Below are 12,038 nucleotides of genomic sequence, written 5' to 3' on the forward strand. Positions count from 1 at the left end.
ATAGCCTATCCATCTATACCTGTTAAATCTTCTAATGTAACTCATTCATTCAATAAATTAAACAATTGTTTCAACAAAACAAACTTTATTTAAGTAGGAACATCGATTAACCTAAAGGATTACTTTAGTATTGTGAAAAACAAGCTATTTACTAACCTCCACCAAAAATCGGAATGTAAAAAAAAGTTACAAAAGACTCAACTCACTTAAAGCTAAATAAGTAGGCTGATTGTAAACAAAATATAAAATAAACAGTAACAATATATTAAACACTTACATACTATATAATATAAAATATAACAAAAAACATGATCAAAAACTCTCTCTCCTAAATTCCTAAGTTGTATATGAAAAAACCCCTTTAAAGTTCCACTGACAGTTTTGAGAATCCAGTGACTGTAAGAATAAGTTCGTAAATATGATTTATACCTCTAAGTTACAATAATCAACTTAGTCACACATGGTATAGATATTCAAAGCTTAAGGGTTAATCCTATAAATATAGTTCCTTTGTAATTCTTGTAAACATAACGAAAAAAATCATCTAAAATATTACAAAAATCAACTGCTTAAATACACAATGATAGCACTCGTTAAAATGCTATTTACAACTTAACAGTCGCGGTCACAAAAATATATTATCTTAAGTGTAAATAACAATAAATTAATTAGTTACCCATTTGTTCATTATGCATGGGAAAACATTTGTACTAAGATATAAACAAAAAAGACCAGCCTTTTTATAATTCATGTACAACTTTCGAGTAAACTCATCTTGCCTTTCCATTTCCACCCCAGCAACTTTTTGGCCCGAGGTATCACGGCATCGTGTTCCTCAGTGCAGTGTCTTTTAAGCTCAGAATACTTTCTGAACCTGGAGCCACAAAACAAGCAGTCTGCAATTATCTTCCTGACATTATGGACCAGCCATTCATGGTCCCATTTCTCCTTCAAACAACTAAAATGGTTTCTACAGAACCTGCACCAAAACTTAGGCATAATCTGCTTGTTGTGACAACTTTTGATATGCTTGTTCAACATCGACTCGAAATGAAACATCTTATCGCAAAACCGACACTTGATTGGACCATTCTTGTTATGGTATTCCATATGCTGGGCTATCATCTTTTTAGAGTTGAATTTCCTTTGGCACATATCGCATTGGAAGAAGGTAGAACCATGGACCTTCTTGTGCTTAGAGAAATTACTGGAATCGCTGAAGGATTTATCGCAAAACGTGCATTTATAGATGGTCAGTTTGGCGTGCTCCCTCAGATGAGCTTTGTATCTATCGACTTTGGTAAATACCTTTTCTTGACAGACCTCGCATCGGATGTTCAGGACTCCGAAGCTGTTGACTGGATTCTTGGACAGGGTGCTTCTTATCACGTGCTCGATCAAATGCCTCTTGAGGTCACCAATCCGGTCGAACTTTTTGCGACAAACTTCGCAAGTCTGTAAAATTATTTTTATTATAAGTAGGTACTTGTAATTTAAAACTGGTTTTAGTGAATGTATGCTGTAGGTCATATTATCCTAATGATATTATTTTGCAAAACGTAATAGTTATTACAACGATGTAGGCAGCGTCACCGTTACTAAGTTGGGCAAAACAATGGATACTTAAGATCTTTATATGATGTATCGTAATTTCCACCCATATAAGGTCATGCATAGCCCAGAGTGGTTTAACCAACAGGCTAGATGGGTTCGGTGGCAAGGAAAGTGCTTTGTCTAACTCGGCTGGAATTATTTAAATACAGGAGTTAGTTACTTTATTATCATGAATATTTTATGAATTACTAACTACTTTTAGAAAAATAAAAATGAAAATGTAGCATACCTTGTTATATTTCCTCTGGTTTTTTTTCTTTTTAGGATTTGCCTGAAATATCTTATTAGAAATCACTTTTGCTATGACCGAATCGGCAGTTTGCAAGCTCTCCTCGTCTTCCACCTTCACAATATTATCTTCTGTGACTGTATCGTTACTGATCTCCTCAAAGGAGCCGGGGAACACAGTCTCGCTGGAGTTCGTTGAAGATTTAGAACTATTCGCATGATCTTTATAGTGTGCGTTCAATTCAGCCATTACTTCGGTAAAATAAGAACACAAGTGACACATGAAAATGAAGTGAATTTTGGACACATGCGCGCGCAACTCCGGCGCAGTAGAAAAAGACTTTGTGCAGTGTCCGCATGGAAACATTCGAGAATGTATCTTCCGGTGATTGCGCAAGGTGAACTTTGACGCGAACACTTTGTGGCACTTGTTACATTCCAAGTCTGGGTCGCCGTGCCCTAGGCAGTGTTGCTCAAACTTTTCTTGGTTTTTCAGGTTTTTTCCACATTCTTTGCACATAAAGTTGACGTTGGCGGAGAGTGCAGACAAGCCTGGGTGGTGGTGGCTGCTCACCATATGCTGCTTGAACGCAAACAGTTCGTCAAACAATTTCTTGCATTTGTTACATTGGTACTTTTTCTTGCGTGGATTCGAATTTGTGGGAAAGTCTGAAAAGTTTTAAACATGTTGATTTGTATTTTTTATTTATTTAGAATTACTGTGAAGCTAAGGAAGTTTGTTAGGTACATACAGACTTACAGTGTACATTAGCCATATATTTAAGTATCTTTAATGATACTAAAACAAATGTATAATTGAAAGTAAAATAAGTCAATTGCAAATAATTAAGGACAAAATATTTGTTTTTATTTTATTGCATGTAAACCGCTAAGTATTTAAAGAGATATTGATTAATCTTACATTGATACTAAATGTTATTGTTTAAAATAAGTGAAATATGCAAATATAATTATTCAAATTGCTTACCGATTGTTGTTTCTTTCTCTGTGTTGGCTTGTACACACTCAACTAAAGGATCATCGATTGCAATATTCTGCACGGTTTGCCCAGACTCAGAGTCATGGCCCAAATACAGAATAGTTTTTTGCTGTCTAGAAACAGACTGTATATCTGAAGACATGAGTTGTTTCAAAGCCTCATTGTCCGTCTTTAGACCAACAAACTTCCTTTCATCCCGAGTCCTGGTCTCATTATCATGAATAATAATCTCTTCTGACAGCTGAGAGAGGAACACACCACATTCAAGCTCATCTTCTTCATAAATGTTATAACCTTCAGCAGTCTGGACATTTTCTTGAGTCTTCTTCACTACATTTGGTTCATCACTGATGGGAGAATACTGAATAGCTTCTTTGTAACTGTACACGTTTTGAGTTATGTAAGTATTATGCTGTTCGATAGTAATTTGCTTGTCATGAGACTCATGTATGGTGTATGTCTCTTGCACTGGAGACTCACAACGATTGTACACATACGGGCTTCTCATGGGGTCTATCCAGACCTGGGAATCATTGTATGTTGGGAATGTTATCTGATTCGCTTCAGCCAGAACTACAGGCAGATTATTATTGTCATTGCTTGAGTAAATATTTGGTGAATTGTACTTGACGCTGATATCACCACCATCTATGACTTTTACATTGCAGTAGCCTTTATAGATAACGGTTTCATTCCCTTCAGTGTCTGGGGATGAAATGTTCAAGTGTATGAAAACATTTTCTGACATCTCACAGTTGGTTTCCAAAGAAGTACACACTTTAGGTATGAACAGTATTGGGTATGGACCCTCCACATTGTTGTTACACTCTTGAACTTCCATTTTCGAAATTTAAACCTGGAAAATACCGACGAACACATAACGCCTGCACTTGGGAGCTCAACTGACACTAAATGAAGGTAAATTTAGAAAATAATATTCACAAAAATGGTATAATTTATGATTGAAGGTCTTACCTCGTGCTGCTACGGTGTCTGCCAAGAAAAAGGATTCCAGGAGGTAGTAATAACCGGCAAGTCATTTGAAAGTATATCAAACTACCCCACATTTTTAACATTTCATAATATCCATTCATTGTTGAGGGTATTCAATACTCAATCTGGATAATTTATGTCAAACCAATATTTTAAACAAAAGAGAACCGTTAGCACATTTAAAAAGAAGTGAACACTTATTTTCACGTATTTATTTTGAATTCAGAACTGCACAAATCAAAATCACCGGTTTGTTTATTGGATTATTTGTTTACGTTTTTAGACAAAATTAAACACACTACATTAAAATGAAAATAGACTTTACAGCACTAACAATAAGGTCACTAATGTATCTTCTTAGATCACCATTAAAATTGTGACATTTGACATAATTGTGTTGTGCGTTCGGATATACGCATTAGAAACTGTTTTCATGATGATGAAAGATTCAAAAGCACTCCCTATTCAGATTTTTCACACTACAGCATTTTTGATTAATAATTCGATATTTAATAACTTAAATAAGTATGTAAATAACAAATAAAGGCGAATTTTCAGCTGCCATACATATTTTAGTATGGTGTTTCCGATAGAATTTATCATCAATCATGAACGATAACAAATAAAAAGCTTATGTAGAAATTACACACACGTAGCATAAAATTTTTACTCATTATATTTATTGACTTTTCTACACTTTTTTGTACCTATTTATATTTTTTCATAGTTTCTTGAATGTAGTGTTTGTAAGCACTGATTCTGACGTGCATATCTGGAACTCCACGAGCGCATTTGAATGCCCACGATGCTATGCCGATTTGGGAGCCCGTCCTCCTTGATATTAAGGGACTGCCAGAGTCGCCCTAAAAATAGGCGATTTTGTGTAAATGTAGGTAATGTAAAAGCATATTCGTTCCTGTAATTTAGACTAGAGCAATAGGGTTAATTAAGTATCAGTATACAGGTAAATTAATTTTTGTGATAAGGATTGCATTCTTGCGCGAGTTTTCAACTGTTCTGATTAATAACTGTTCCTACTATACCTTATGAACTCCCTAATATACTGCCCCCACGTATCTATACCTTTCTTCACCACATATGTACCTACTTTCCCTGCACTACATTTACTCCCCCTACATACTTCCTTTTGTCAGACATAAACTGATATCTAAAAAAATAAATCCACGTCTGTAGGTACACTTACGGTACACAATCCCTTGCCAACCGAATGTAGGGAACATATCTCTATGTCAGGGTCCACATGGGGTGCTTCGGCCCATATAGTGGCGGTGGCCACACGGACCGCCTTCATACAGGACTTGGAAGACAGGGTGCTCACTTCCAGGAGTTGCAGGTTGAATGGAATGATGCCTGAGTTCTGAAAAATGCACTTGAAATTAGTCAGAATTACGAAGTTAAGGTAAGGTAATTAAGGTATTGTATGGTTTTCATCAGATTGTGTAAATAGGATACTTTCTAGATCTAAGATTTTTACTTTTTTTTGTTTTTTTAGCTGCAGGTGCGAGATGTTTCTAGTGTATGGAGCCCCGGCCCACTGTTTGTACACCATTGTACAAAATGGGGAAAAAATATTTATAACAGTTTTCAATTACTCAATTAATTTTCTTTGGCTTCCATCTATCCTCCGAGCCTTTTCCCAATCATGTTGGGGTCGGCTTCCAGTCTAACCGGATTCAGCTGAGTACCAGTGCTTTACAAGAAGCGACTGGTCATGGTGGGTAGGGTGAATACATGGAATTAGTAAAGTACTGATTAGTAATTACTAATTCCATGGGTGAGCCTATACGCGGGCGGAGACTGATTAATGACGTTTGACATATTTATTTGTCTTAAATTGTCGAATTCATGGTTTACTGTAATTTTTTTGGTCACGTGGTATCTAAATTGGAGAGACGCCATATTCAAATTAAATAAAACTCATTGATGAATAACAAATTATTACGAGAAAAGTACGAATTTAAGCAATTTATCTGTATTTTTCCCGAATTCTTTAGATTTTTCTTGATTTTTCCAGGTACTGTTATACATATATAGTGGGCCGGATTTGATACATCTCCTTTTCATTTTTATATTTTCACTGCATGTCATTGTTATGTCCACGATTTTGTGATTACCTATCATATGTCTTGATTCCAGCAGTTTGAAAAAAAAAATGGTTGGGGTTCAAACAGCAAACTATGCTTTCCATACCATGGTATGCAATCCCATACGGATATAGGTACCCCTAAATCTAATCAACGAAATACCTCCCCACGCCATAAACCACGACGAAGGTCATAATAACACTCGCAATACAGAAAAGGGACCATAACTCCTTTTTATAGCTGTAATCTTAATAACCCAAAATGTTCGTTTAATATTATTTCTGACTGAGCAAATAGCCCGCGGCAGAAACCCTAAGTTAACGTTTGTTCAAGTTAAGTTAAAGAAAATTTGATTCTGTGTTGTTAGGGAAACCGTTACAATGGTAGGTAATAGAATTTTAATTGGGGATTCTAGGTTGACCTAAATGTATTATTTACTGAGTTCTGCTTACGGCTTCGCTGGTGTTTTGTTTTAATATATAACGTACGCGTGTATTCTTAGAAGGGCAAGGCTGAGGCGTGTATAGCAGAGTAGGCAATGTTCGTCTACTTGTATTGAAATCATAACTAAGTACAAGTTATTTTCGTTCCAAGTAACTTCTATAGAGAAGAAATAACCAGAGACTGTATCAATTACACTTAGTTAAAACAATCAATCTAATGACTGCCTGTACCAACGTGCGAGTTTTAACGCTTCTCTGGCAAATTATAGTCTAAATAAAAAAAACTTACCGTAGCGACACCCCATCCTGTCACATAACTAGCTTCACCCCCTCCAATCCAGTCGAAGTTCGGGGCTACCAGCTGAACTCTTTCAGTCATCTCCAGCTTCTTCTTGAGGGTCAGAAAACCAATGTCGTTCTTTATATTGACAGGATCCCAGTCTGGGTGGATGTGGTAGCTCTTGAACTCTACTGCATATCCACCTGATCTCCAGTTGTTGGTTCCTACAACTGCATGGAATGTTCTGGAAGAGAGAAAACAAGTTTGATGGTGGAAAATGGACGGGTAACGCTTTATGGTGAGCCTTAATCAGCAGCTTCTTTTATACTATATCGTATATTACAGTTGTTGATTCATTCTGAAAGCCTTTTAACATGAAATTGTGACAACGACTCCTATCTGCCTAACTATGTGACTAGACTATGCTACAGGCATTCGACACGGAGACAGGTTAAACGTGCCGTCTCAGGCACGTGGGCAATTTTCAATTCAATCGGGCTAGCATCAATCTTTCTCCTTAGTTTATATTGTGAAAAAGACAAAAACAATTTGAATCCATACTTACTTCATCAATCCCCCTGGAACTTCAAACCCGTCAATACAATGTGCTGCAGTAAGGATCAAGTTTGGCAGCACAATAGCCCCTCCACAGACAATCATTGTGATCACATCTCCTACCAATAGACCAGCCATATGTGGTGCGTAGCCTTCGGGAGCTGATGTTCCACCTAGTATGTGAGGAGATAAGTCTTCTATGCTGTTTGGAGTCTCCAATGGTGCTCCTGAAATTAAAAGAGAAGGGGCCTTAATAATAGTGCTACTGTTTTATGGTTCCTAGGGTACTGGAATATGAATGGTGTAGATTTATGGGCGTTTATGGTGGTAAGCATTTAGACAGTTTAGCTATGATGGCCAGAATGGTCAAAGAATTTTTAAGGGTTTATTTATTGGGAAACATAAAAATAGAGATAGTACAATAGTTTGTATTTCTAGGAACATGAGTCGTATTGGTGATTTATGTAACTATGTATTAGTTGTGTCAAAAGTGCCGAATATATTGACTATTAAAAAACGCATTCAATGTTATTACTATAAGTACCTTTTAAAATAATACCTAAGTACTGAGGTTTTTGCTCTTACCATTAACACGATGTATTATTATAAAATGAAAAATAAATAATATTCTGAACTGCATATTCACTGATATCACTTTATAATCAGAAATAATATAATTTTAGTAAATTAATTATCTAAAAGGTCGCTTTTACATAAACAACTCTGTTTTTATTATGATACATAACTTATTTAAACACTTAATATATACAAAGAAATTACTGCGAATATTCTAGCAGACAGTTGACTGATAAACGGTATTTGACTTTCAAACTTTAGTAGGTGGACACAAGACCTTACCTGATAGGTACACAAAGGGCTTCAGAAGGAACATAGTGAGTTTGAGTCTGACACTTCCTTACGCTACCCACAGAGGGGTCGTTTTATGATATCCCAACAACTAAAAAGTTGGTATGTTTACATAATGAATTACAACGTTACGGCTAAAGCACAAAGTTCCTCCCTTATATACTTCCGTGGGCATAGCCTGATATATACCTATTCAGTTATGTAGTATCCCTATGTACTTCCTTTTGTTCTTGATTATGTACTCTCTTATGTATGTTCCAGCTGTAGACTGTTAAACCTAGGTGTAGCCGCACTTCATTTTTTTACTTCGGGCCTTAACCGTAACATATTAATATACTTACTTTCTTGTGTCATTTTTTATTTGAAATCCCGAAGCAACTGAGTTTTGACGATCTCTCATTCAGACTCTCCGACACACGGTATCCCATTGTCTCTGGCACGGACCATGGCTTGAAGCCGTATCACCGTCAATAAATTTCTGGCTGTGCTTTCATCATCATCAGGTAAAGGAGGTAATCTGCTGAAAATAGAATATAAATAAAACACGGTCTTTCACCAGACTGTCTTGTCTCGTGATAACAGTTTAGTCACTGTTTGGTAAAGGATTATAAAATGAATGTTTGTTTTGATTATGCGACATCCAATAATTATGGTTATCAAGGTTACTTCGTAACATTCGTGTATTTCATGGAAATCCATTGTCTTCACTCCCATTGCATGTACAGACTGTCAATTATTTTTCTAGTCTCTCATCATGATGTTGGTTTTTTACCGACAGCATGTAAAATGAATACCTTATGACTTAACTTTGAATTGATTGTCCTCCGCGGAATTAATTGTGAAAATCTTTTGTTTTCTTGTCGGCTTGAAAGAAGGGGTCTCTTCCCTAAACTGAGTTTAATTATCTAATCGTCGCCATATTCCTATGTTCATAAGCCATTGCAAGACTACCTACCTACTGTCTACGTTCATTTGTTTATTTACATTCATTATCATCTTATCAAAAACATAGACGTCAAGGTTAGGCAAAGTGCAACAAACTTGTTACTCTAATTGTTGACTAATTAATCTCTCAGGCATTAATTAAGTAGAACAAGCAATGTTTTTATTGTCAAGGGCGAAGGTTTGTCAAAAATAACGTTTATCAGCCAAAAATTATCGACTGCAGACTAGAATAGAATTTTTTGTATAAATAGTTTTCATATTAATGTAAACGTTACAGTTTTAATCAAGTTTTAAACACTAAAGGGGTTGTGAAAATGTCGTTCGCAAATATTGTAATTTTAGTTGGGGTCCTAGCGGGTGTGGCTCATGGTACGGTTTTTTAATAATTTGACAAGTGTTACATTGTTTTTTCCTGAAATATTTTTATTTAAAGATGTTCTTTGAAAAAAATAATATACCTATTTGGACTTATGAAAGTTATGCATCTATTCTAAATGGTACATAAGTAGTCCAAAATCGGAAGACTATAATAGCTCCTAGTAATATTTTGTTCTTTTCTTAGCGACTGAATTACTATCAAAATTTTGTCAGGCACCATTAAATTTTTTATATTTTTTTTTTTTATTTCTTTTTGTAAAGTCCTGTGTATTGACACAACAAGAAATTTGATTTCAGGAGTCCCACTGCCATCAGACCCCAAGCCGTTCATAATAGGAGGGGTAGAAGCCTCTATAGGGTACGCTCCATACATGGCAGCCTTGATTTCCTCGGGCACTATATTCTGTGGGGTTTCCATCATCTCTGAAAAGCTGGTGCTGACTGCTGCTCATTGCGTCTTTTCGTTCAACGGGGAATTAATTGAGTAAGTTATGGTCGTAATTTAGACTAAACAGACTAATCTGCATATTTTTTTGCGGAGAAAACGCCTAACCCTTTTAACTTTGTTGTTTTTGAAAATATGGGTTTTTGTAAAGATCCTATGAGTTTTTCTTGGCCATGTCAGCTTTATACCTGGACGTGATCCTTAAGTCTACCGGTGTCTACGTAATTCTTGAAAGAAGACACCCTTTACCAACATGGAGGCCCCCACCTTTTATAGATCAGGCAACAACTTGGTTGCGTCGTACTTTTCATACCAACTACATCATCTTCGTTCTCCCACAGCAATCTTTACATTCGAACTGGTTCCAACAAATGGAATTCAGGAGGAATCACTGTAGAAGTCGGAGATATACATGTTCATCCGAAATGGGATCGCGATACCATCAAGTATGATGCTGCAATACTAGAACTGAAGAAGGCTCTGGTCTTCTCGGAGTATATAGGGGTTGTCAAGTTGGGGTATGACTTTGTGGAGGGAAGTGTAAGCTCGGTAGTTACGGGGTGGGGAAGAACGGGGCCTAGGATTGAGGGTAATGTTGTGGTAAGTATAGCTATTTGGTATCTTTATGCTAATTACTTCATTCTAGTTCTTGGACATCTGTTGGCATTACAAAAACAAAATGCATCACATTCTTATTCCAATTGGCATATCCAAGTTCATCTTCAAGTTTTTGAAATATCACAATTTTTTGTGCTTCTTGAATGAAGGCATTCATTGTCCAGATTAAATACTCCCTAAATACTGCTAATAAAGCCGTCACTCTCTCTTCCAGCATCTACAGCCGACTCCTGATGATCTTCAGATCCTGTACATGAACACAATAGACCACAATCAGTGCCAGGAGCAGATGCTGGCCATAGCTGGAGCCAGAGCGCCGCCCATACAGGATGACATAGAGATATGCACCTTCCACTCGAGGGGACACGGCATGTGTGTTGTGAGTAAACCTTACTGAAAGAACTTTCGATAGGGGTATAGATTGACATTCATCTAGCCTTGTAGGGTAGGCTACCAGTCTTAACGGAATGCAACTGAGTACCATCGTTTTAATTGAAGGGAACTACCTTTGGTATCACTAGTAATCAGACTGGCTTCTGAGGACGGGACCTACAGTTTAATGTGCCATCCGAAACACAGTCATTGGTGTCCAAGATTTACTTAGAAAGTATATACAAACTTAGAAAACTTGCATTGGTACTTGCCTCGCCGGGAATCGAAACCACGCACTAGTACTTGAGAGGTTGGTTCTTTACCCAGTAGCCCACCACGACTATCGATTTAAATAACGACCTTTTCCTTCCAGGGTGACTCCGGCAGCCCTCTCATCAGAGTGAGCACGAGGGAACAGGTCGGCATCGTCTCATGGGGCTACAACTGCGCCATTGGGGCACCAGACGTCTATGTTCGCCTGTCTGGTATACGAGACTTTGTTGAACCCATCTTGGACTTGTATAAAGATTAAAAACTGATTTATGATTAGTTATTAAATGTGTTATGCAAATTTTTCTTTTTTTTATTGATGTATGCGGCCAAGATTTTGTAAATCATACCGAGTTAGGTAATTAGTTACATGCCCGAAAATCTTTCAACCAAACAAAAGTACCTACTGCTGCTCAGGTCTACCTACTCTAGAAATAATATTGTTCTAGAGTGATGTCAGACTTATAGCTCAGTTATAAATATTATTTTGTAGATAGTGAAATAATTACCTAGTTAGGTCTCTTTAGCATTTTTGTTAAACTTACAGCTAAAAAAAAAAACGAAGTAGGTATCTACCAAAATCCTTGACCTCTAATATATTTGGCTCGCTTTGGATAGACCTGGGCTTTTACTATTTTTTAATTATGGTGAACCTAGGTGTCCACAAACAGAGGTATATAATATATAATAAACTAGCTGTTGCCCGCGACTACGTCTGCGTGGGCAATATAGAATTTTCGTTTATTTAATCGTTTATTGCTCAACCCCTGTAGGTGATAGCGTGATAATATATAGCCTATGTGTTGAACCGGCCCCTAGGTAATAGTCATGCAAAAATTGATTTAAATCCATGCAGTATTTTTTGAGTTTATCCGGGACAAACATACAGACAAACAGACATACAGACAAAAATTCTAAAAACTAC

At 36.7% G+C, this 12,038-nt stretch overlaps 3 protein-coding genes across 3 annotated transcripts; 1 reads left to right on the forward strand and 2 right to left on the reverse strand.

Annotated features, from left to right (window-relative positions):
- Nucleotides 1–68: 68 nt before the first annotated feature.
- On the reverse strand, nucleotides 69–3,822 carry LOC124636700 (PR domain zinc finger protein 5-like). Its single transcript, XM_047172862.1, has 3 exons — nucleotides 2,831–3,822; nucleotides 1,844–2,511; nucleotides 69–1,455 (listed from the first exon to the last, which is right to left on the reverse strand). The coding sequence occupies exons 1-3, from the start codon at nucleotides 3,681–3,683 to the stop codon at nucleotides 748–750; spliced, it is 2,229 nt and encodes a 742-aa protein (XP_047028818.1). The 5' UTR covers nucleotides 3,684–3,822; the 3' UTR covers nucleotides 69–747.
- Nucleotides 3,823–4,493: 671 nt separating this feature from the next.
- Nucleotides 4,494–8,439, reverse strand: LOC124636685 (chymotrypsin-2-like). The gene is made up of 5 exons (XM_047172847.1): nucleotides 8,427–8,439; nucleotides 7,229–7,445; nucleotides 6,673–6,907; nucleotides 5,040–5,213; nucleotides 4,494–4,698 (listed from the first exon to the last, which is right to left on the reverse strand). The coding sequence occupies exons 1-5, from the start codon at nucleotides 8,437–8,439 to the stop codon at nucleotides 4,543–4,545; spliced, it is 795 nt and encodes a 264-aa protein (XP_047028803.1). The 3' UTR covers nucleotides 4,494–4,542.
- A 905-nt stretch (nucleotides 8,440–9,344) lies between these two features.
- Nucleotides 9,345–11,414, forward strand: LOC124636686 (chymotrypsin-1-like). Its single transcript, XM_047172848.1, has 5 exons — nucleotides 9,345–9,399; nucleotides 9,622–9,892; nucleotides 10,195–10,453; nucleotides 10,686–10,850; nucleotides 11,217–11,414. The coding sequence occupies exons 1-5, from the start codon at nucleotides 9,345–9,347 to the stop codon at nucleotides 11,373–11,375; spliced, it is 909 nt and encodes a 302-aa protein (XP_047028804.1). The 3' UTR covers nucleotides 11,376–11,414.
- Nucleotides 11,415–12,038: the final 624 nt, after the last annotated feature.

This window comes from Helicoverpa zea, chromosome 14, assembly GCF_022581195.2.
Source record: "Helicoverpa zea isolate HzStark_Cry1AcR chromosome 14, ilHelZeax1.1, whole genome shotgun sequence".
Classification (NCBI taxonomy): domain Eukaryota; kingdom Metazoa; phylum Arthropoda; class Insecta; order Lepidoptera; family Noctuidae; genus Helicoverpa; species Helicoverpa zea.